This window comes from Haliotis rufescens, unplaced genomic scaffold, assembly GCF_023055435.1.
Source record: "Haliotis rufescens isolate VD_foot unplaced genomic scaffold, xgHalRufe1.0.p SCAF_15, whole genome shotgun sequence".
NCBI classification, from domain to species: domain Eukaryota; kingdom Metazoa; phylum Mollusca; class Gastropoda; order Lepetellida; family Haliotidae; genus Haliotis; species Haliotis rufescens.
Window position 1 is genome coordinate 30,727,156 of NW_025963835.1, and position 23,727 is coordinate 30,750,882.

Genomic DNA, 23,727 nt, shown 5'->3' on the forward strand with positions numbered 1-23,727 from the left:
TGCACACAGACTGATACAATAGTCACACCTTGAAGTGACACATGTATGGGGACTGCTGCAGTAGTCTCACCTTGAAGTGACACATGTATGGGGACTGTTGCGATAGTCTCACCTTGAAGTGACACATGCACACAGACTGATACAATAGTCACACCTTGAAGTGACACATGTATGGAGACTGCTGCAGTAGTCTCACCTTGAAGTGACACATGTATGGGGACTGTTGCGATAGTCTCACCTTGAAGTGACACATGCACACAGACTGATACAATAGTCACACCTTGAAGTGACATATGCATGGAGACTGCTGCAGTAGTCTCACCTTGAAGTGACACATGTATGGGGACTGCTGCAGTAGTCTCACCTTGAAGTGACACATGCACACAGACTGATACAATAGTCACACCTTGAAGTGACATATGGATGGAGACTGCTGCAGTAGTCTCACCTTGAAGTGACACATGTATCGGGACTGCTGCAGTAGTCTCACCTTGAAGTGACACATGCACACAGACTGATACAATAGTCACACCTTGAAGTGACACATGTATGGAGACTGCTGCAGTAGTCTCACCTTGAAGTGACACATGTATGGGGACTGTTGCGATAGTCTCACCTTGAAGTGACACATGCACACAGACTGATACAATAGTCACACCTTGAAGTGACATATGCATGGAGACTGCTGCAGTAGTCTCACCTTGAAGTGACACATGTATGGGGACTGCTGCAGTAGTCTCACCTTGAAGTGACACATGTATGGGGACTGTTGCGATAGTCTCACCTTGAAGTGACACATGCACACAGACTGATACAATAGTCACACCTTGAAGTGACACATGTATGGAGACTGCTGCAGTAGTCTCACCTTGAAGTGACACATTTAAGGGGACTGTTGCGATAGTCTCACCTTGAAGTGACACATGCACACAGACTGATACAATAGTCACACCTTGAAGTGACATATGCATGGAGACTGTTGCAGTAGTCTCACCTTGAAGTGACACATGTATGGGGACTGCTGCAGTAGTCTCACCTTGAAGTGACACATGCACACAGACTGATACAATAGTCACACCTTGAAGTGACATATGCATGGAGACTGCTGCAGTAGTCTCACCTTGAAGTGACACATGTATTGGGACTGCTGCAGTAGTCTCACCTTGAAGTGACACATGCACACAGACTGATACAATAGTCACACCTTGAAGTGACACATGTATGGAGACTGCTGCAGTAGTCTCACCTTGAAGTGACACATGCATGGGCGAAGCTGTTTGATAGAGTATTTGTTTAGATATTTACGGATTCATCTCATATTCCTCATATTATGGTCAGCACTTTTGCAGATGCTTTTCACATGTCTTTTCAAACTGAATATTGAATCAATGATCACGCCAAGATTGCTTGCCTGATTGCTTGGTTAAACAATAACGTTACCAACACCTCTGTTGATATGTATTAAAACTAAAACTACATCAAAGATGAATCATTTAATGAGAAAGCTTCAGTTTATGCTCTGTCGTAGTTTACTGAACAATATTTATGGAATTTTTGTTAGACCACATTTTGAACAATTTCTTTTTATGCATATGAAGTTTGGGACGGGTATACCAAAGAGCAGAGTGATACATTAGAAAAACTCCAACTAGAAGCAGCAAGAATCGTAACTGATTTAACAAGCTATACTTCTATCAACAAATTGGATTTCGAAACTTCCTGGGAACCCTTATCAGAGCGTAGGAGAAAACGTAAATTGTGTTTAATTTATAAAATATATAACAATTTGACACCTTCATATCTCAAAGAGCTAGTACCACAGTCATTTAATGTGATTTTTTTATATCGGATGAAAATGAATTGATGCAATCACTATTGTTAATTGTGAAAGATACTTGTGATGTAAATATTGACCTGATGCTAGTTGGCAACGCCATTTTACCTAATCATGTGAACAAAAACATTTCTAGGAATGTACATACCTACATAAAGAAAACAAAAAGGTTTGAGTGAGCAATGTGAATGTACATACGTTTCTCTATTTCTTTTCTTTCCTTTCTGTCATTTAATGTATCAATTGTAAATAAGCACACATGTAAATCTGTGGGGGAGGGCGTTCCTAGTTGTGATAACGTGTGCCCAATCCTTTTCATGCGAATAAAATATGTTTTAGCCTGAACACACTCGCACACAAGTATGTACCTCTTCCACAAACACACATACCTTACCTCTGTTGATACACTTGAAAAATGTCCCTCACACATGAACGTCTGTTGATGCACAAGGTATCTCTCTCGCTCTCTCACTCACTCTTTCTCTCGCTTTCTCTCTCTCTCTCATACACACACACGGACACACATGTGCATGTTTGCCATCGTTGCCTGGGTATACACTTGAAGTATATTCCTTTCACTCACATACACATGTTCCTCCGTTGAGACACAAGGAATCTGATAAACTTACACGCATTTAAGTGTTTGCCAACAACGTCTCTGTTGAACACTTGAAGAATGTACGTCTCACACACACACATACAAACACGTCCTCCACAACTGCCTCTGTTGATACACTTACAGCATCACCTCTCAAAGACACACATACACGCACTTGTACCTCTGTTGATACACTTACAGTATCACCTCTCACAGACACACATACACGCACTTGTACCTCTGTTGATACACTTACAGCATCACCTCTCACAGACACACATACACGCACTTGTACCTCTGTTGATACACTTACAGCATCACCTCTCGCAGACACACACACAAACACGTCCTTTGTTGATACACGATCTGTAGATGCACTTGACGTGTGTACACAAACGCGCACTTGTTTGTCAGAGCAACCTTCATTCGTCGTGTTGACACCTTTGACCAGGGACCATATACGGAAATGGTCTCTGCCTTGACGTAGTTCACTGACACACATACATAAATACTCGAGTTTTGAACAGACAAGTCATTCATAATTTGAGCAACACATATATCAAATGCATTGCCCGGGGACCTAACCAGACCATTCCAATACCAGACCTACGTTGACATATGTTACACACGTGATGGCGACCATAAAGTACCTTCTGTCCAATGACGCAATGTGATGTCGGTTTGACTCGCCCGGAGAATATATAAGTGACCAGTGGTCAAATGAACGTCACTTGTGCTCTCAAGGTACAGTCAACAACACAGCGTCAGGTAAGCTTGTATTTGTCCTAACACAGTGCATCAGGTTTGCATGGTTACATTATTGGTCAAATTCCCAGCTTGAATATTGTCAATGCACTTTTGTTTTCAATTCAACGTGAATACTGAACACTTGCTGTTCGTGAGAGGCGACTAACAGGATCGGGCACGCTGAGTTTGTTGATGCATGTCATCGTATTCCATTTGCCTAGATCGATGCTTCACAGCACTGATATTTAAATACAATTGGGTTTTATAAGCTGGAGACTTATAGTTGTAAAATAATGTATTGTATACTAGTTTTGGTTTCTTTGCTTTCAAACAGTATCACAGATTTTGATGATGTCATTACAGACCAGTCATAATACAATTTGTTCTTGAGACCAACTAAAATACTCAGCATGGACATATTGAGACGGTCGTGTTGTTTCAGGATGTTTCCACGACCTTCAGCCGTTTAAATTCATTTTCAGATAGAAACTCTTTGAAGAGATGTCTAAACTAACTATTGTGGCCTTCTTTGTGATCGTTGGGGTCCTAGCAATCAACGGTGCACGTGAGTATATCACCCATCAATACTTTCTGTCACCGCGGAAATAACCCGTGAAGATCCGGGGTAGAATAGGTCTTCAGCAACCCATGCTTGCTTTAAAAGGCGACTATGCTTGTAGTAAAAGGCGACTAACGGGATCGGTTAGTCAGGCTCGCTGACTTGGTTGATGCATGCCATTGTATCCCAATCGCGTAGATCGATGCTCATGATGTTATTCACGAGACTGTCTGCTACACACTCGATGTTTTACAGACCGCTGTCACATAGCTGGAATTTTGCCGAGTGCGGCGTTAAACAACAAACAATTTGAAACAAAACCGTGGCAGGATACCCTTGAAATTCATATTCAAGTTTCTTGATCGGGTTCTTTTTCCTAGAAGTAGAACTTGTCCTGTGTCAACTATGTGTGCTGTGATCTCACTCACGATGTGAAGGGGCTCGGGGGTCCCAGTGGTCTGAGGCGCCGCACTTTCTCAGAGCAGTCCTTTATGGTGCCAGACATGTATCATGTGTACGAATTCCAGATTCGACCTGATTATGTCTCCTGGTCTGTCAGCACCATACCATGCTCGGGGGCTTCACCAACGTGGAAAGCGTCTAAAGCCTGCATCATTTCGTGCGTTTATCCCACATCTGATCGAAACTGATATAGCTGAAATACTGTTAAATACCACTCACTCAGTCTCACACACCCATGCAGATAAGATGTGCTCACCCATTTAGCGGCCACCCGGTGTCACGAAGTGCATCTTGGCACTGATTAGTAAATGTAGGTGTGTGAACGTGAACTTCCAAAATGTTTACAGAAAGAAATACTTATGACGCCAAAGTCCGTATTTGTTCTGTTTAACGTATAGATTCTGCATTAATGTTTTGTATTACAACCATATTCGACTGGTGTCGCTCCATATATAGACTTCAGTCCTGCTCAACTGAATTCTGTCTTCGTTTTCAGGTTTGCGTATCCGACCGATTTACGACTATGGCTCACCAGGTAAATATTGTATTCATATGTTTTTAAAGTAATGTTTAAAACACATTTAAACTTTTAAATCTACTAAATCAGTCTTTTCGTGTCAGTCATATTTATAAAATAGAAGATTTTGATCTTGTTTTAATGTTTTGACATGTCACATGTTAGCATCAACCAAACAAATGTTTCAGATTATCGTCTTATTCCTGGGAGGGACGGACGTCATAGACTTGTTCGTGTATACGAAAGACCAGACAAACCAGATCACTGTGAGTCATCCTCATCTTCAACCTTTTCCTCAATAGGCTGATCGAATAGATGTTGAAGGATGGGGCGGCAGGTGGTCAAGTGAATAAAGCGTTGTGTCGTCTCACACATGCGGAAAACACATAAATACGGTGTCCTCTGTCGTGATATTGCTGGAATAAATCTAAAAGCGGCGTAAAACAACATTCTAAGAAAAGATACCAACATAAATGTATATCATCAATGCATAAAACAATAGCATTAGCTTAATAAACAGTACTTGTTGTGCATTGGTCAAGCTATGCATGATACCAGTTATATTGTAAATCATTGAAGTGTGTTATCCGATTTACATTATGGTGTAAAATATCCCAAATATACATTACTCTTTATTTAATGTCCAATGATCTCCTTTCCAGTGGTAATCACTCAAGGACGTGGCGCAAACAGGCGGACATATGTCACTGACAATGTTGACCATCGTAAGATTATCTATTCTTACTTTTAGCAATTTGTTCATTTTCAGAAACAATAATTATGGCATTATGATTGCCAGGTATCACTTGATATTTAACGAACATCAAATTTGAACTGCCTTCTGTATAAGAACCTAGCGCCTTCTCAAGACGTCCCTTTTCCTGAACACTTTGTATCACAACTATACGTATGAAAAAGATTCACAAACACATGCTGGTGTTATAGTCGGAAACGTACAACTTTATTAAGAGATATCTTAAAATAATGGAAATGATTCTTTTTGTCGATTTTATTTATAGTTTATGTTTTCCTTATTTCAGTATATGATCACCCTAGAATGGGTGCACGTGCACTCTCATCTCATCACGGCTACAGCACCTTAGGAAGTAAGTTCAATACGACTCTACAGTTTGTTTGTTTGTTGTTTAACGCCACGCTCACCAATATCCCAACGATATGGCCGTCTCTAAAGAGTCGAGTTTGGGCCAGATAATCAAGTGATCAGCATTATGAACAGCGATTCACGTCGTCAGGGTGCGATGACACACAATGAACCAAGTTCCCAAGCCTGACTTCCTCATCACTTTTGTCTCCTCTGAAGAACAGCAAAGATTGCCTGGTAGTTTTTCTTGTCTGGAATCACCACGGCATTCGTGTACAAGCATTACCTTTCTCAAGGCTTCGTGATTCTGATAATGAGTGAGTGAGTATGGTTTCACGCCGCTTTCAGCAATATTCCAGCAATATCACGGCGGGGGACACCAGAAATGGGCTTCACACATTGTACCCATGTCGGGAATCGAACACGGGTTTTCGGCGGGACGAGCGAACGCTTTACCCACTAGGCTACCCGACCAACCCGATTCTGATAAAATGAATGAACATATATATTAGTCTTCATCGGGAAGCAAGTATTTATTTCCCGCTACTGCAATATCAAAGCAAAACCAAAGCGGGGCGTAACTCATTCTACCCATAGGCGTCATCATCTAGTCCTTAAACTGTAGGTTCCACAAAGCGCAAGAACTGTAATTTTTACCACATTCTGTGAAAGGGGAGGGGCATTATTGGGTTGAGTGAATTGCTATATGTACTTCAATGTGATTGTTTTGCACTGTTTTCAGTAAGGAAGCGCAGATCCATCCTGCATCCATTCCACTCAGGTAAGATACATCTTGTTCTGATTTTTAACCCTGATACACCTAAATCACGATGTGACTGATAATATATTAATATTAATCTTAAGCATATGTAATCTGCTCCCGCTTAAAACGAAACGATTTTAGCTCTACGACTGTCATATATGATAAGTATGGGAGTTACGACAGTCGTAACTCTGCGATTGTTTTGTGGAAACGGGCCCAGGCCATACTAAAGATCTTTGAAACGACGTCACAGTATCTCTTTTCTGAATGTTGAAGTGAAGATTTGTCCTGTCTTCTTACAGCGGCACTGTTCCATCCACTGCTGGCTCGCAACTACGGTCTCAATCTCGCTCTCAGAGCCCGAACCCTTGGTGCCCTGTCGTCCAGAAATCGTCTTCTCGGAGCACGTGGTCTTCTGGGGCAACGCCTGGTGAGACCCCAAAATGTTGCACAGATCGCTACACAGGTGGGACATCACAAAACACCAGCGGCTGTGACCAAGGTCGCAACGAAACATGCGCCACAGATTATTCCCTCTGCCCCAGCTGTTGTGCTGACAAAAGGTGTAGACACCTACCCAGCTCCCGCAGACGTATACCAGCCAGGTCCCGGTGTCAACACAGGAATCCCTAACCACATAGATCAAGTCGGCCTTCCCTATCAAGAAATCTTCGATCAACCCGCCGGAGGTCAGCCCCTGTACCAACCTCCCTCAGCTGTAAGCAATCAGCAAGGGCCAGCAGGAAGTATGTACAACGATCCTGCTCTTCAGCCTACAAATATGTTCAACGATTTTTCTGGTCAGCCCGCGGATCTGTACAACGGCCCTGGCGCTCCATACAACGGTCCTGCTGGTCAGCCCACTGATCTGTACAACGGCCCTGGCGCTCCATACAACGATCCTGCTGGCGCCCAAATCTACCCAGATCCTCTCGGCTCCGGCCCCATCTATCAAGGTACCAACGGCGCTTCAGACATATTCAGTAATGGAATCGATGTCTACTCTACCGACCGCGGTAGTGGCTTCGGGCCTTCTCGCTCCAATCTTGGCCTTGGCGATTACCTCCTCGACAGCAATGGTCAGAATTCTGTGATCTTTGACAGCAACAATCCTTCCAATATGGCCGCGTCTGGAGCCCCGACTAGGACAGCCGGCCCCGCCTCCGCTCCTAGTTTCATGTAGATGTTGAGTCGGTGTTAAGACAATTGCACGTCCTTCATACGTGTAGATGAACTGTTGTTATTGATAACGTTGTTACTTGAGTATTTGCTGTGAGCGCTCATGCTGTGTTTCATCAAGATATGTGAGCTCTTTCAAATAAATGTTAACTTGTAACAGTTGATTATTGTTGTGTTTCACATGGGATGTTGATAAAAAATAATTACACGAGCTGACGTAGTGAATCCACATAGGCAAACATTTGTGATTTTATGAGCGCTTTATTTAATTGCTGCCACGTAAGTCAACATTAATGCCTGTAACAATTTACTGCCTCTGAACTGAAGCATATGACACTTTTATCTTTAAGGCATGCAAACCATTTCATACATTGAACACACAATGCCAATTTGAAAGTGATCAAATGAAACAAATGTTATATTTGGGATAACACTTTCTTAGTAAAGTACAGATTATCGTACTTTTTTGTGGTTGAGTCCCGCCCGGGATTCGCAACCACACCGCCAGAGTGAGGCACGTAATCGCCAGCACACGAAGTCAGCGATCTAACCCAATCAGCCACCGAGGCTTCCACGATATGAAAGTCCGACAACTGGCAGTCTAGATCATGTACCTTGTGTACCCCTCTGAAAGAAAGTGCTATCCCAAATATAACATGTGTTACATTTGACCTCTTTCGAAATGGCATTGTGTGTTCATAGTTTTCGGCCATGGGAGCCGTGCCAATTTACACTTGTTGGCAACTATCTATGGCAAGTTCATTTATGAAAAATATAAACAACAACGGGCTTACAACACAACCTTGTCGTACACCGGAGGATGTTGTAAAGCAGTCAGTACGTTCATTATTTCATACGTTCATACATGCGCTGACTGATTCATACATGTTTTTTAAAAGTACAGACATTTTACCATGACACCCTTTAGTAAAAAGAATATACATCATTTAACATGGTCAAAAGCTTTTTTATAGTCAATAAATACACAATAAAAGCGACCTCTGGTTTGGCACAAATATTTAGAACAAGAGGCTTGTAAAAGAAACAAATTATCAACAGTAGAGTAGTTTGGTCGGATCCATGCTTGAGACTCGGACAGTAAATCATTTACTTCCATCCATATTCTGAAACGTTTTTCTATGATTGACGTGAAGATTTTTCCAAAACATTTAGAAGTGAAATGCCTCTATGTTTACTTGGTTCACAAACTGACCCAGATTTATATAATGAAATAATCATACTTAAATTCCAAGATTCTGGAAACAGAATCATGTCTAAAATCTTATTGAACAATAACTTCAAGTATAGTGCAAAGAGATCTGATGGTAGTTTAAAGAATTCAGGGGGTATCCCATCTTCACCTGCGGACTTGCCCATACTCAGATTATTGATAGCGTCCGTGACCTCTCTTTCAGTGATGTGAATGGGTGTAATCCATTGTGAGAATGAACCACATTAACACTTATGCTGCCGACCCAATTATTCTTACTGCCGGCGTGAGGATCTGCCCAGGATCGCAAATAATTTGGAGCTGCCGATAAGTTACCATCTTCCCGAGGCAAGAGAGTTAACTGACTTTAAAGGTCTAGTTTCCACCCTTGCCGAACTAGGCTGGAATTTCTGGGCTCGATCGTAGCGCCACCAGTGGCTGTTACGAGTTATGTCACTGCTATGCCTCTCCTATTGACCAATCAGATTCCACCTATCGTATCACTTGCATTTGCTTCAAACAATATGGCGGCGCCCAGTCAAGACGATCTGATCGACAATCAAGATCTATGTTGTGATAAAACGGCTCTTACATCGCTAAGTGCACCAAATGACGTGAGCACCTTGATTAAAAACTTGAAAAGATTTGGAAAATATCTGTTGACAGCGAGTTGGCGGTGCACATGCTGTGCAAATCTTGCAATCGACTCGAACTCTGCATAACAGTTTACGAACCGGATTTCGATTTTGGTGCGCGATTGTAAGAGGACTATGCATAGACTCGTTAGTCCAGCCCTAATCTAACTGCATAATACCAGTCTAGTTCGGCAAGGGTGGAAACTGGACTTTCATGGTCAGTCAACTCTCTTGCCTCGGGAAGATGATAAGTTACATAAACCAGATACTAATATCGCTTACGAAAGCGAGAGGCACAAACGATACGACCATGAAATGAGTTTAATAATCATTATATGATAAATGAATTACGGTTTATTGGTTAATCTCGGACAGTTCATGGGTATATTGCACCATTTGTCATTCTTGTTACGAACCTCATTCTTCTATAAAAGTATCTTCCTCATTTTAAAAATACACCAAAAGCACATTTTGTTACAGGCAGTAAGACACGTGACAATATATTTCTGTATGGCATTTGAAATTGTCACGGGCAAGCAGTTGAATTTAAGAAAACTCGACAGGAACATTTAACTCCGACACTGCCATGTTCTGGCATGTAGTTGATGGGGAGCTGGTTTTTGGATGATATAACTACAAAGTTGAAGTTAATAATTAAATCCTGTAATTGTATTCATTTTTAAGAATGTGTACGTTTAAATGAGGACCAGTAATCTTTGCTGCTGGGCCAGTGTTGGTGAGAACAACGAGTATCTCTGTACATGTGTTGATAGGACATGGTCGGGGGATGGAAACACCGACCCTCCGTTCTTTGGGGGTTGTTTGGTTGACGATGTGTTAAAGGGGGCAACTGACACACAAACATATGTCCATGTGATAGATGTGATAGGATGTACCTGACACAAACAGACAGATACACAGACAGACAGATAGACACTCACGTGTTTGACACCACTGCCTCTGTTTATAATTGATATATGTACCATGAACACACAAACATGTAGGTGTTCGCTAGCACTGACTCTATTTATGATGTAAGTACCTGGTGCATACATACGCACATACACATACATCTGAAAATCTATACATGTGGTGATACACTTGAAGTACCTGACACGCACACATGTAAATGTTTATGATCCAGGCATCTCTCGATAGACTAAGACTATGTCACCTTTCCCTCCCTCCACACACACACACACACACACACACACACACACACACACACACACACACACACACACACACACACACACACACACACACACACACACACACACACACACACACACACACAGATACACAGATACAAATCATGTACCTCTGTTGAAACACTTGAAGTATGTACCTTTCTCTCTCAGACACACACACACACACACTCTCTGTATGACACACGCACACCGACTGATACAATAGTCTCACCTTGACGTGAAACTGAGCATGGAGAATGCTGCAATAGTCTTACCTTGAAGTGACACATGTACGGAGACTGTTGCGATAGTCTCACCTTGAAGTGACACATGTATGGAGACTGTTGCAGTAGTCTTACCTTGAAGTGACACATGTATGGAGAATGTTGCCATAGTCTCACCTTGAAGTGACACATGTATGGAGACTGCTGCAGTAGTCTCACCTTGAAGTGACACGTGTATGGGGACTGTTGCGATAGTCTCACCTTGAAGTGACACATGCACACAGACTGATACAATAGTCACACCTTGAAGTGACACATGCATGGAGACTGTTCAATAGTCTCACCTTGAGGTGACATATGTATGGAGACTGTTCAATAGTCTCACCTTGAAGTGATACATGTATGGAGACTGTTCAATAGTCTTACCTTGAAGTGACACATGTATGGAGACTGTTGCGATAGTCTCACCTTGAAGTGACACATGTATGGAGACTGTTGCGATAGTCTCACCTTGAAGTGACACATGTATGGAGACTGCTGCAGTAGTCTCACCTTGAAGTGACACATGTATGGGGACTGTTGCGATAGTCTCACCTTGAAGTGACACATGCACACAGACTGATACAATAGTCACACCTTGAAGTGATACATGTATGGAGACTGTTCAATAGTCACACCTTGAAGTGACACATGTATGGAGACTGTTCAATAGTCACACCTTGAAGTGACACATGTATGGAGACTGTTCAATAGTCACACCTTGAAGTGACACATGTATGGAGACTGTTCAATAGTCACACCTTGAAGTGACACATGTATGGAGACTGTTCAATAGTCACACCTTGAAGTGATACATGTATGGAGACTGCTGCAGTAGTCACACCTTGAAGTGACACATGTATGGAGACTGTTCAATAGTCTCACCTTGAAGTGACACATGCACACAGACTGATACAATAGTCACACCTTGAAGTGACACATGTATGGAGACTGTTCAATAGTCACACCTTGAAGTGACACATGTATGGAGACTGTTCAATAGTCACACCTTGAAGTGACACATGCACACAGATTGATACAATAGTCACACCTTGAAGTGACACATGTATGGAGACTGTTCAATAGTCTCACCTTGAAGTGACACATGTATGGAGACTGTTCAATAGTCACACCTTGAAGTGACACATGTATGGAGACTGTTCAATAGTCTCACCTTGAAGTGACACATGTATGGAGACTGTTCAATAGTCACACCTTGAAGTGACACATGTATGGAGACTGTACAATAGTCACACCTTGAAGTGACACATGTATGGAGACTGTTCAATAGTCACACCTTGAAGTGACACATGTATGGAGACTGTTCAATAGTCTCACCTTGAAGTGACACATGTATTGAGACTGTTCAATAGTCTCACCTTGAGGTGACACATGTATGGAGACTGTTCAATAGTCTCACCTTGAAGTGACACATGTATGGAGACTGTTCAATAGTCTCACCTTGAGGTGACACATGTATGGAGACTGTACAATAGTCTCACCTTGAAGTGACACATGTTAGGAGACTGTTCAATAGTCTCACCTAGAAGTGACACATGTATGGAGACTGTTCAATAGTCTCACCTTGAGGTGACACATGTATGGAGACTGTTCAATAGTCTCACCTTGAAGTGACACATGTATGGAGACTGTTCAATAGTCTCACCTTGAGGTGACACATGTATGGAGACTGTTCAATAGTCTCACCTTGAAGTGACACATGTATGGAGACTGTTCAATAGTCTCACCTTGAGGTGACACATGTATGGAGACTGTTGAATAGTCTCACCTTGAGGTGACACATGTATGGAGACTGTTCAATAGTCTCACCTTGAAGTGACACATGTATGGAGACTGTTCAATAGTCTCACCTTGAGGTGACACATGTATGGAGACTGTTGCGATAGTCTCACCTTGAAGTGACACATGTATGGAGACTGCTGCAGTAGTGTCACCTTGAAGTGACACATGTATGGGGACTGTTGCGATAGTCTCACCTTGAAGTGACACATGTATGGAGACTGCTGCAGTAGTCTCACCTTGAAGTGACACATGTATGGGGACTGTTGCGATAGTCTCACCTTGAAGTGACACATGCACACAGACTGATACAATAGTCACACCTTGAAGTAACACATGCATGGAGACTGTTCAATAGTCTCACCTTGAGGTGACATATGTATGGAGACTGTTCAATAGTCTCACCTTGAAGTGATACATGTATGGAGACTGTTCAATAGTCTTACCTTGAAGTGACACATGTATGGAGACTGTTGCGATAGTCTCACCTTGAAGTGACACATGTATGCAGACTGTTGCGATAGTCTCACCTTGAAGTGACACATGTATGGAGACTGCTGCAGTAGTCTCACCTTGAAGTGACACATGTATGGGGACTGTTGCGATAGTCTCACCTTGAAGTGACACATGCACACAGACTGATACAATAGTCACACCTTGAAGTGATACATGTATGGAGACTGTTCAATAGTCACACCTTGAAGTGACACATGTATGGAGACTGTTCAATAGTCACACCTTGAAGTGACACATGTATGGAGACTGTTCAATAGTCACACCTTGAAGTGACACATGTATGGAGACTGTTCAATAGTCACACCTTGAAGTGACACATGTATGGAGACTGTTCAATAGTCACACCTTGAAGTGACACATGTATGGAGACTGTTCAATAGTCACACCTTGAAGTGACACATGTATGGAGACTGTTCAATAGTCACACCTTGAAGTGACACATGTATGGAGACTGTTCAATAGTCTCACCTTGAAGTGACACATGCACACAGACTGATACAATAGTCACACCTTGAAGTGACACATGTATGGAGACTGTTCAATAGTCACACCTTGAAGTGACACATGTATGGAGACTGTTCAATAGTCTCACCTTGAAGTGACACATGCACACAGACTGATACAATAGTCACACCTTGAAGTGACACATGTATGGAGACTGTTCAATAGTCTCACCTTGAAGTGACACATGTATGGAGACTGTTCAATAGTCACACCTTGAAGTGACACATGTATTGAGACTGTTCAATAGTCACACCTTGAAGTGACACATGTATGGAGACTGTTCAATAGTCTCACCTTGAAGTGACACATGTATGGAGACTGTTCAATAGTCACACCTTTAAGTGACACATGTATGGAGACTGTTCAATAGTCTCACCTTGAAGTGACACATGTATGGAGACTGTTCAATAGTCACACCTTTAAGTGACACATGTATGGAGACTGTTCAATAGTCTCACCTTGAAGTGACACATGTATGGAGACTGCTGCAGTAGTGTCACCTTGAAGTGACACATGTATGGGGACTGTTGCGATAGTCTCACCTTGAAGTGACACATGTATGGAGACTGCTGCAGTAGTCTCACCTTGAAGTGACACATGTATGGGGACTGTTGCGATAGTCTCACCTTGAAGTGACACATGCACACAGACTGATACAATAGTCACACCTTGAAGTAACACATGCATGGAGACTGTTCAATAGTCTCACCTTGAGGTGACATATGTATGGAGACTGTTCAATAGTCTCACCTTGAAGTGATACATGTATGGAGACTGTTCAATAGTCTTACCTTGAAGTGACACATGTATGGAGACTGTTGCGATAGTCTCACCTTGAAGTGACACATGTATGCAGACTGTTGCGATAGTCTCACCTTGAAGTGACACATGTATGGAGACTGCTGCAGTAGTCTCACCTTGAAGTGACACATGTATGGGGACTGTTGCGATAGTCTCACCTTGAAGTGACACATGCACACAGACTGATACAATAGTCACACCTTGAAGTGATACATGTATGGGGACTGTTCAATAGTCACACCTTGAAGTGACACATGTATGGAGACTGTTCAATAGTCACACCTTGAAGTGACACATGTATGGAGACTGTTCAATAGTCTCACCTTGAAGTGACACATGTATGGAGACTGTTCAATAGTCTCACCTTGAGGTGACACATGTATGGAGACTGTTCAATAGTCTCACCTTGAAGTGACACATGTATGGAGACTGTTCAATAGTCTCACCTTGCGGTGACACATGTATGGAGACTGTTCAATAGTCTCACCTTGCGGTGACACATGTTAGGAGACTGTTCAATAGTCTCACCTTGCGGTGACACATGTATGGAGACTGTTCAATAGTCTCACCTTGCGGTGACACATGTATGGTGACTGTTCAATAGTCTCACCTTGCGGTGACACATGTATGGAGACTGTTCAATAGTCTCACCTTGAGGTGACACATGTATGGAGACTGTTCAATAGTCTCACCTTGCGGTGACACATGTATGGAGACTGTTCAATAGTCTCACCTTGAAGTGACACATGTATGGAGACTGTTCAATAGTCTCACCTTGCGGTGACACATGTATGGAGACTGTTCAATAGTCTCACCTTGCGGTGACACATGTATGGAGACTGTTCAATAGTCTCACCTTGCGGTGACATATGCATGGGCGAAGCTGTTTGATAGAGTATTTGTTTACATATTTACGGATTCATCTCATATTCCTCATATTATGGTCAGCACTTTTGCAGATGCTTTTCACATGTCTTTTCAAACTGAATATTGAATCAATGATCACGCCAAGATTGCTTGCCTGATTGCTTAGTTAAACAATAACGTTACCAACACATGTACCTCTGTTGATATGTATTAAAACTAAAACTACATCAAAGATGAATCATTTAATGACAAAGCTTCAGTTTATGCTCTGTCGTAGTTTACTGAACAATATTTATGGAATTTTTGTTAGACCACATTTTGAATAATCTCTTTTTATGCATATGAAGTTTGGGACGGTTATACCAAAGAGCAGAGTGATACATTAGAAAAACTCCAACTAGAAGCAGCAAGAATCGTAACTGATTTAACAAGCTATACTTCTATCAACAAATTGGATTTCGAATCTTCCTGGGAACCCTTATCAGAGCGTAGGAGAAAACGTAAATTGTGTTTATTTTATAAAATATATAACAATTTGACACCTTCATATCTCAAAGAGCTAGTACCACAGTCATTTAATGTGATTTTTTTTATATCAGATGAAAATGAATTGATGCAATCACTATTGTTAATTGTGAAAGATACTTGTGATGTAAATATTGACCTGATGCTAGTTGGCAACGCCATTTTACCTAATCATGTGAACGGAAACATTTCTAGGAATGTACATACCTACATAAAGAAAACAAAAAGGTTTGAGTGAGCAATGTGAATGTACATACGTTTCTCTATTTCTTTTCTTTCCTTTCTGTCATTTAATGTATCAATTGTAAATAAGCACACATGTAAATCTGTGGGGGAGGGCGTTCCTAGTTGTGATAACGTGTGCCCAATCCTTTTCATGAGAATAAAATATGTTTTAGCCTGAACACACTCGCACACAAGTATGTACCTCTTCCACAAACACACATAACTTACCTCTGTTGATACACTTGAAAAATGTCCCTCACACATGAACGTCTATTGATGCACAAGGTATCTCTCTCGCTCTCTCACTCACTCTTTCTCTCGCTTTCTCTCTCTCTCTCATACACACACACGGACACACATGTGCATGTTTGCCATCGTTGCCTGGGTATACACTTGAAGTATACACCTTTCACTCACATACACATGTTCCTCCGTTGAGACACAAGGAATCTGATAAACTTACACGCATTTAAGTGTTTGCCAACAACGTCTCTGTTGAACACTTGAAGAATGTACGTCTCACACACACACATACAAACACGTCCTCCACAACTGCCTCTGTTGATACACTTACAGCATCACCTCTCAAAGACACACATACACGCACTTGTACCTCTGTTGATACACTTACAGTATCACCTCTCACAGACACACATACACGCACTTGTACCTCTGTTGATACACTTACAGCATCACCTCTCACAGACACACATACACGCACTTGTACCTCTGTTGATACACTTACAGCATCACCTCTCGCAGACACACACACAAACACGTCCTTTGTTGATACACGATCTGTAGATGCACTTGACGTGTGTACACAAACGCGCACTTGTTTGTCAGAGCAACCTTCATTCGTCGTGTTGACACCTTTGACCAGGGACCATATACGGAAATGGTCTCTGCCTTGACGTAGTTCACTGACACACATACATAAATACTCGAGTTTTGAACAGACAAGTCATTCATAATTTGAGCAACACATATATCAAATGCATTGCCCGGGGACCTAACCAGACCATTCCAATACCAGACCTACGTTGACATATGTTACACACGTGATGGCGACCATAAAGTACCTTCTGTCCAATGACGCAATGTGATGTCGGTTTGACTCGCCCGGAGAATATATAAGTGACCAGTGGTCAAATGAACGTCACTTGTGCTCTCAAGGTACAGTCAACAACACAGCCTCAGGTAAGCTTGTATTTGTCCTAACACAGTGCATCAGGTTTGCATGGTTACATTATTGGTCAAATTCCCAGCTTGAATATTGTCAATGCACTTTTGTTTTCAATTCAACGTGAATACTGAACACTTGCTGTTCGTGAGAGGCGACTAACAGGATCGGGCACGCTGAGTTTGTTGATGCATGTCATCGTATTCCATTTGCCTAGATCGATGCTTCACAGCACTGATATTTAAATACAATTGGGTTTTATAAGCTGGAGACTTATAGTTGTAAAATAATGTATTGTATACTAGTTTTGGTTTCTTTGCTTTCAAACAGTATCACAGATTTTGATGATGTCATTACAGACCAGTCATAATACAATTTGTTCTTGAGACCAACTAAAATACTCAGCATGGACATATTGAGACGGTCGTGTTGCTTCAGGATGTTTCCACGACCTTCAGCCGTTTAAATTCATTTTCAGATAGAAACTCTTTGAAGAGATGTCTAAACTAACTATTGTGGCCTTCTTTGTGATCGTTGGGGTCCTAGCAATCAACGGTGCACGTGAGTATATCACCCATCAATACTTTCTGTCACCGCGGAAAGAACCCGTGAAGATCCGGGGTAGAATAGGTCTTCAGCAACCCATGCTTGCTTTAAAAGGCGACTATGCTTGTAGTAAAAGGCGACTAACGGGATCGGTTAGTCAGGCTCGCTGACTTGGTTGATGCATGCCATTGTATCCCAATCGCGTAGATCGATGCTCATGATGTTATTCACGAGACTGTCTTCTACACACTCGATGTTTTACAGACCGCTGTCACATAGCTGGAATTTTGCCGAGTGCGGCGTTAAACAACAAACAATTTGAAACAAAACCGTGGCAGGATACCCTTGAAATTCATATTCAAGTTTCTTGATCGGGTTCTTTTTCCTAGAAGTAGAACTTGTCCTGTGTCAACTATGTGTGCTGTGATCTCACTCACGATGTGAAGGGGCTCGGGGGTCCCAGTGGTCTGAGGCGCCGCACTTTCTCAGAGCAGTCCTTTATGGTGCCAGACATGTATCATGTGTACGAATTCCAGATTCGACCTGATTTTGTCTCCTGGTCTGTCAGCGCCATTCCATGCTCGGGGGCTTCTCCAACGTGGAAAGCGTCTAAAGCCTGCATCATTTCGTGCGTTTATCCCACATCTGATCGAAACTGATATAGCTGAAATACTGTTAAATACCACTCACTCAGTCTCACACACCCATGCAGATAAGATGTGCTCACCCATTTAGCGGCCACCCGGTTTCACGAAGTGCATCTTGGCACTGATTAGTAAATGTAGGTGTGTGAACGTGAACTTCCAAAATGTTTACAGAAAGAAATACTTATGACGCCAAAGTCCGTATTTGTTCTGTTTAACGTATAGATTCTGCATTAATGTTTTGTATTACAACCATATTGGACTGGTGTCGCTCCATATATAGACTTCAGTCCTGCTCAACTGAATTCTGTCTTCGTTTTCAGGTTTGCGTATCCGACCGATTTACGACTATGGCTCACCAGGTAAATATTGTATTCATATGTTTTTAATGTAATGTTTTAAACACATTTAAACTTTTAAATCTACTAAATCAGTCTTTTCGTGTCAGTCATATTTATAAAATAGAAGATTTTGATCTTGTTTTAATGTTTTGACATGTCACATGTTAGCATCAACCAAACAAATGTTTCAGATTATCGTCTTATTCCTGGGAGGGACGGACGTCATAGACTTGTTCGTGTATACGAAAGACCAGACAAACCAGATCACTGTGAGTCATCCTCATCTTCAACCTTTTCCTCAATAGGCTGATCGAATAGATGATGAAGGATGGGGCGGCAGGTGGTCAAGTGAATAAAGCGTTGTGTCGTCTCACACATGCGGAAAACACATAAATACGGTGTCCTCTGTCGTGATATTGCTGGAATAAATCTAAAAGCGGCGTAAAACAACATTCTAAGAAAAGATACCAACATAAATATATATCATCAATGCATAAAACAATAGCATTAGCTTAATAAACAGTACTTGTTGTGCATTGGTCAAGCTATGCATGATACCAGTTATATGGTAAATCATTGAAGTGTGTTATCCGATTTACATTATGGTGTAAAATATCCCAAATATACATTACTCTTTATTTAATGTCCAATGATCTCCTTTCCAGTGGTAATCACTCAAGGACGTGGCGCAAACAGGCGGACATATGTCACTGACAATGTTGACCATCGTAAGATTATCTATTCTTACTTTTAGCAATTTGTTCATTTTCAGAAACAATAATTATGGCATTATGATTGCCAGGTATCACTTGATATTTAACGAACATCAAATTTGAACTGCCTTCTGTATAAGAACCTAGCGCCTTCTCAAGACGTCCCTTTTCCTGAACACTTTGTATCACAACTATACGTATGAAAAAGATTCACAAACACATGCTGGTGTTATAGTCGGAAACGTACAACTTTATTAAGAGATATCTTAAAATAATGGAAATGATTCTTTTTGTCGATTTTATTTATAGTTTATATTTTCCTTATTTCAGTATATGATCACCCTAGAATGGGTGCACGTGCACTGTCATCTCATCACGGCTACAGCACCTTAGGAAGTAAGTTCAATACGACTCTACAGTTTGTTTGTTTGTTGTTTAACGCCACGCTCACCAATATCCCAACGATATGGCCGTCTCTAAAGAGTCGAGTTTGGGCCAGATAATCAAGTGATCAGCATTATGAACAGCGATTCACGTCGTCAGGGTGCGATGACACACAATGAACCAAGTTGCCAAGCCTGACTTCCTCATCACTTTTGTCTCCTCTGAAGAACAGCAAAGATTGCCTGGTAGTTTTTCTTGTCTGGAATCACCACGGCATTCGTGTACAAGCATTACCTTTCTCAAGGCTTCGTGATTCTGATAATGAGTGAGTGAGTATGGTTTCACGCCGCTTTCAGCAATATTCCAGCAATATCACGGCGGGGGACACCAGAAATGGGCTTCACACATTGTACCCATGTCGGGAATCGAACACGGGTTTTCGGCGGGACGAGCGAACGCTTTACCCACTAGGCCACCCGACCAACCCGATTCTGATAAAATGAATGAACATATATATTAGTCTTCATCGGGAAGCAAGTATTTATTTCCCGCTACTGCAATATCAAAGCAAAACCAAAGCGGGGCGTAACTCATTCTACCCATAGGCGTCATTATCTAGTCCTTAAACTGTAGGTTCCACAAAGCGCAAGAACTGTAATTTTTACCACATTCTGTGAAAGGGGAGGGGCATTATTGGGTTGAGTGAATTGCTATATGTACTTCAATGTGATTGTTTTGCACTGTTTTCAGTAAGGAAGCGCAGATCCATCCTGCATCCATTCCACTCAGGTAAGATACATCTTGTTCTGATTTTTAACCCTGATACACCTAAATCACGATGTGACTGATAATATATTAATATTAATCTTAAGCATATGTAATCTGCTCCCGCTTAAAACGAAACGATTTTAGCTCTACGACTGTCATATATGATAAGTATGGGAGTTACGACAGTCGTAACTCTGCGATTGTTTTGTGGAGACGGGCCCAGGCCATACTAAAGATCTTTGAAACGACGTCACAGTATCTCTTTTCTGAATGTTGAAGTGAAGATTTGTCCTGTCTTCTTACAGCGGCACTGTTCCATCCACTGCTGGCTCGCAACTACGGTCTCAATCTCGCTCTCAGAGCCCGAACCCTTGGTGCCCTGTCGTCCAGAAATCGTCTTCTCGGAGCACGTGGTCTTCTGGGGCAACGCCTGGTGAGACCCCAAAATGTTGCACAGATCGCTACACAGGTGGGACATCACAAAACACCAGCGGCTGTGACCAAGGTCGCAACGAAACAGGCGCCACAGATTATTCCCTCTGCCCCAGCTGTTGTGCTGACAAAAGGTGTAGACACCTACCCAGCTCCCGCAGACGTGTACCAGCCAGGTCCCGGTGTCAACACAGGAATCCCTAACCACATAGATCAAGTCGGCCTTCCCTATCAAGAAATCTTCGATCAACCCGCCGGAGGTCAGCCCCTGTACCAACCTCCCTCAGCTGTAAGCAATCAGCAAGGGCCAGCAGGAAGTATGTACAACGATCCTGCTCTTCAGCCTGCAAATATGTTCAACGATTTTTCTGGTCAGCCCGCGGATCTGTACAACGGCCCTGGCGCTCCATACAACGGTCCTGCCGGTCAGCCCACTGATCTGTACAACGGCCCTGGCGCTCCATACAACGATCCTGCTGGCGCCCAAATCTACCCAGATCCTCTCGGCTCCGGCCCCATCTATCAAGGTACCAACGGCGCTTCAGACATATTCAGTAATGGAATCGATGTCTACTCTACCAACCTCGGTGGTGGCTTCGGGCCTTCTCGCTCCAATCTTGGCCTTGGTGATTACCTCCTCGACAGCAATGGTCAGAATTCTGTGATCTTTGACAGCAACAATCCTTCCAATATGGCCGCGTCTGGAGCCCCGACTGGGACAGCCGGCCCCGCCTCCGCTCCTAGTTTCATGTAGATGTTGAGTCGGTGTTAAGACAATTGCACGTCCTTCATACGTGTAGATGAACTGTTGTTATTGATAACGTTGTTACTTGAGTATTTGCTGTGAGCGCCTATGCTGTGTTTCATCAAGATATGTGAGCTCTTTGAAATAAATGTTAACTTGTAACAGTTGATTATTGTTGTGTTTCACATGGGATGTTGATAAAAAATAATTACACGAGCTGACGTAGTGAATCCACATAGGCAAACATTTGTGATTTTATGAGCGCTTTATTTAATTGCTGCCACGTAAGTCAACATTAATGCCTGTAACAATTTACTGCCTCTGAACTGAAGCATATGACACTTTTATCTTTAAGGCATGCAAACCATTTCATACATTGAACACACAATGCCAATTTGAAAGTGATCAAATGAAACAAATGTTATATTTGGGATAACACTTTCTTAGTAAAGTACAGATTATCGTACTTTTTGTGGTTGAGTCCCGCCCGGGATTCGAAACCACACCGCCAGAGTGAGGCACGTAATCGCCAGCACACGAAGTCAGCGATCTAACCCAATCAGCCACCGAGGCTTCCACGATATGAAAGTCCGACAACTGCCAGTCTAGATCATGTACCTTGTGTACCCCTCTGAAAGAAAGTGCTATCCCAAATATAACATGTGTTACATTTGACCACTTTCGAAATGGCATTGTGTGTTCATAGCTTTCGGCCATGGGAGCCGTGCCAATTTACACTTGTTGGCAACTATCTATGGCAAGTTCATTTATGAAAAATATAAACAACAACGGGCTTACAACACAACCTTATACATCATTTATTTCCTATTAACATGGTCAAAAGCTTTTTTGTAGTCAAGAAATACACAATAAAAGCGACCTTTGGTTTGGCACAAATATTTAGAACAAGAGGCTTGTAAAACAAACAAATTATCAACAGTAGAGTAGTTTGGTCGGATCCCTGCTTGAGACTCGGACAGTAAATCATTTACTTCCATCCATATTCTCAAACGTTTTTCTATGATTGACGTGAAGATTTTTCCAAAACATTTAGAAGTGAAATGCCTCTATGTTTACTTGGTTCACAAACTGACCCAGATTTATATAATGAAATAATCATACTTAAATTCCAACATTCTGGAAACACTCCCATGTCTAAAATCTTATTGAACAATAACTTCAAGTATAGTGCAAAGAGATCTGATGGTAGTTCAAAGAATTCAGGGGGTATCCCATCTTCACCTGCGGACTTGCCCATACTCAGATTATTGATAGCGTCCGTGACCTCTCTTTCAGTGATGTGAATGGGTGTAATCCATTGTGAGAATGAACCACATTAACTCTTATGCTGCCGACCCAATTATTCTTACTGCCGGCGTGAGGATCTGCCCAGGATCGCAAATAATTTGGAGCTGCCGATAAGTTACCATCTTCCCGAGGTAAGAGAGTTAACTGACTTTAAAAGTCTAGTTTCCACCCTTGCCGAACTAGGCTGGAATTTCTGGGCTCGATCGTAGCGCCACCAGTGGCTGTTACGAGTTATGTCACTGCTATGCCTCTCCTATTGACCAATCAGATTCCACCTATCGTATCACTTGCATTTGCTTCAAACAATATGGCGGCGCCCAGTCAAGACGATCTGATCGACAATCAAGATCTATGTTGTGATAAAAC

The 23,727-nt window shown here is 42.1% G+C and overlaps 3 protein-coding genes across 5 annotated transcripts; 2 read left to right on the top strand and 1 right to left on the bottom strand.

Annotated features, from left to right (window-relative positions):
- Positions 1-3,161: 3,161 nt before the first annotated feature.
- On the top strand, positions 3,162-7,918 carry LOC125380122. 2 transcript variants are annotated; one of them, XM_048396455.1, is made up of 8 exons: positions 3,162-3,200; positions 3,662-3,744; positions 4,697-4,735; positions 4,906-4,983; positions 5,380-5,442; positions 5,758-5,823; positions 6,562-6,600; positions 6,885-7,918. In XM_048396455.1, the coding sequence occupies exons 2-8, from the start codon at positions 3,681-3,683 to the stop codon at positions 7,763-7,765; spliced, it is 1,230 nt and encodes a 409-aa protein (XP_048252412.1). In that variant the 5' UTR covers positions 3,162-3,200; positions 3,662-3,680; the 3' UTR covers positions 7,766-7,918. The 2 variants fall into 2 exon arrangements, with proteins under 2 accessions (XP_048252412.1, XP_048252413.1); XM_048396456.1 differs by lacking the exons at positions 4,697-4,735; positions 4,906-4,983; positions 5,380-5,442 and having other exon boundaries at positions 3,173-3,200.
- A 1,084-nt stretch (positions 7,919-9,002) lies between these two features.
- On the bottom strand, positions 9,003-15,182 carry LOC125379960 (zinc finger protein 257-like). Its single transcript, XM_048395879.1, has 8 exons — positions 15,168-15,182; positions 14,713-14,838; positions 14,338-14,505; positions 13,348-13,473; positions 12,973-13,140; positions 11,531-11,614; positions 11,198-11,281; positions 9,003-9,017 (listed from the first exon to the last, which is right to left on the bottom strand). The coding sequence occupies exons 1-8, from the start codon at positions 15,180-15,182 to the stop codon at positions 9,003-9,005; spliced, it is 786 nt and encodes a 261-aa protein (XP_048251836.1).
- Positions 15,183-17,458: 2,276 nt separating this feature from the next.
- Positions 17,459-22,215, top strand: LOC125380121. Of its 2 annotated transcripts, XM_048396453.1 has the most exons (8): positions 17,459-17,497; positions 17,959-18,041; positions 18,994-19,032; positions 19,203-19,280; positions 19,677-19,739; positions 20,055-20,120; positions 20,859-20,897; positions 21,182-22,215. In XM_048396453.1, the coding sequence occupies exons 2-8, from the start codon at positions 17,978-17,980 to the stop codon at positions 22,060-22,062; spliced, it is 1,230 nt and encodes a 409-aa protein (XP_048252410.1). In that variant the 5' UTR covers positions 17,459-17,497; positions 17,959-17,977; the 3' UTR covers positions 22,063-22,215. The 2 variants fall into 2 exon arrangements, with proteins under 2 accessions (XP_048252410.1, XP_048252411.1); XM_048396454.1 differs by lacking the exons at positions 18,994-19,032; positions 19,203-19,280; positions 19,677-19,739 and having other exon boundaries at positions 17,467-17,497.
- Positions 22,216-23,727: the final 1,512 nt, after the last annotated feature.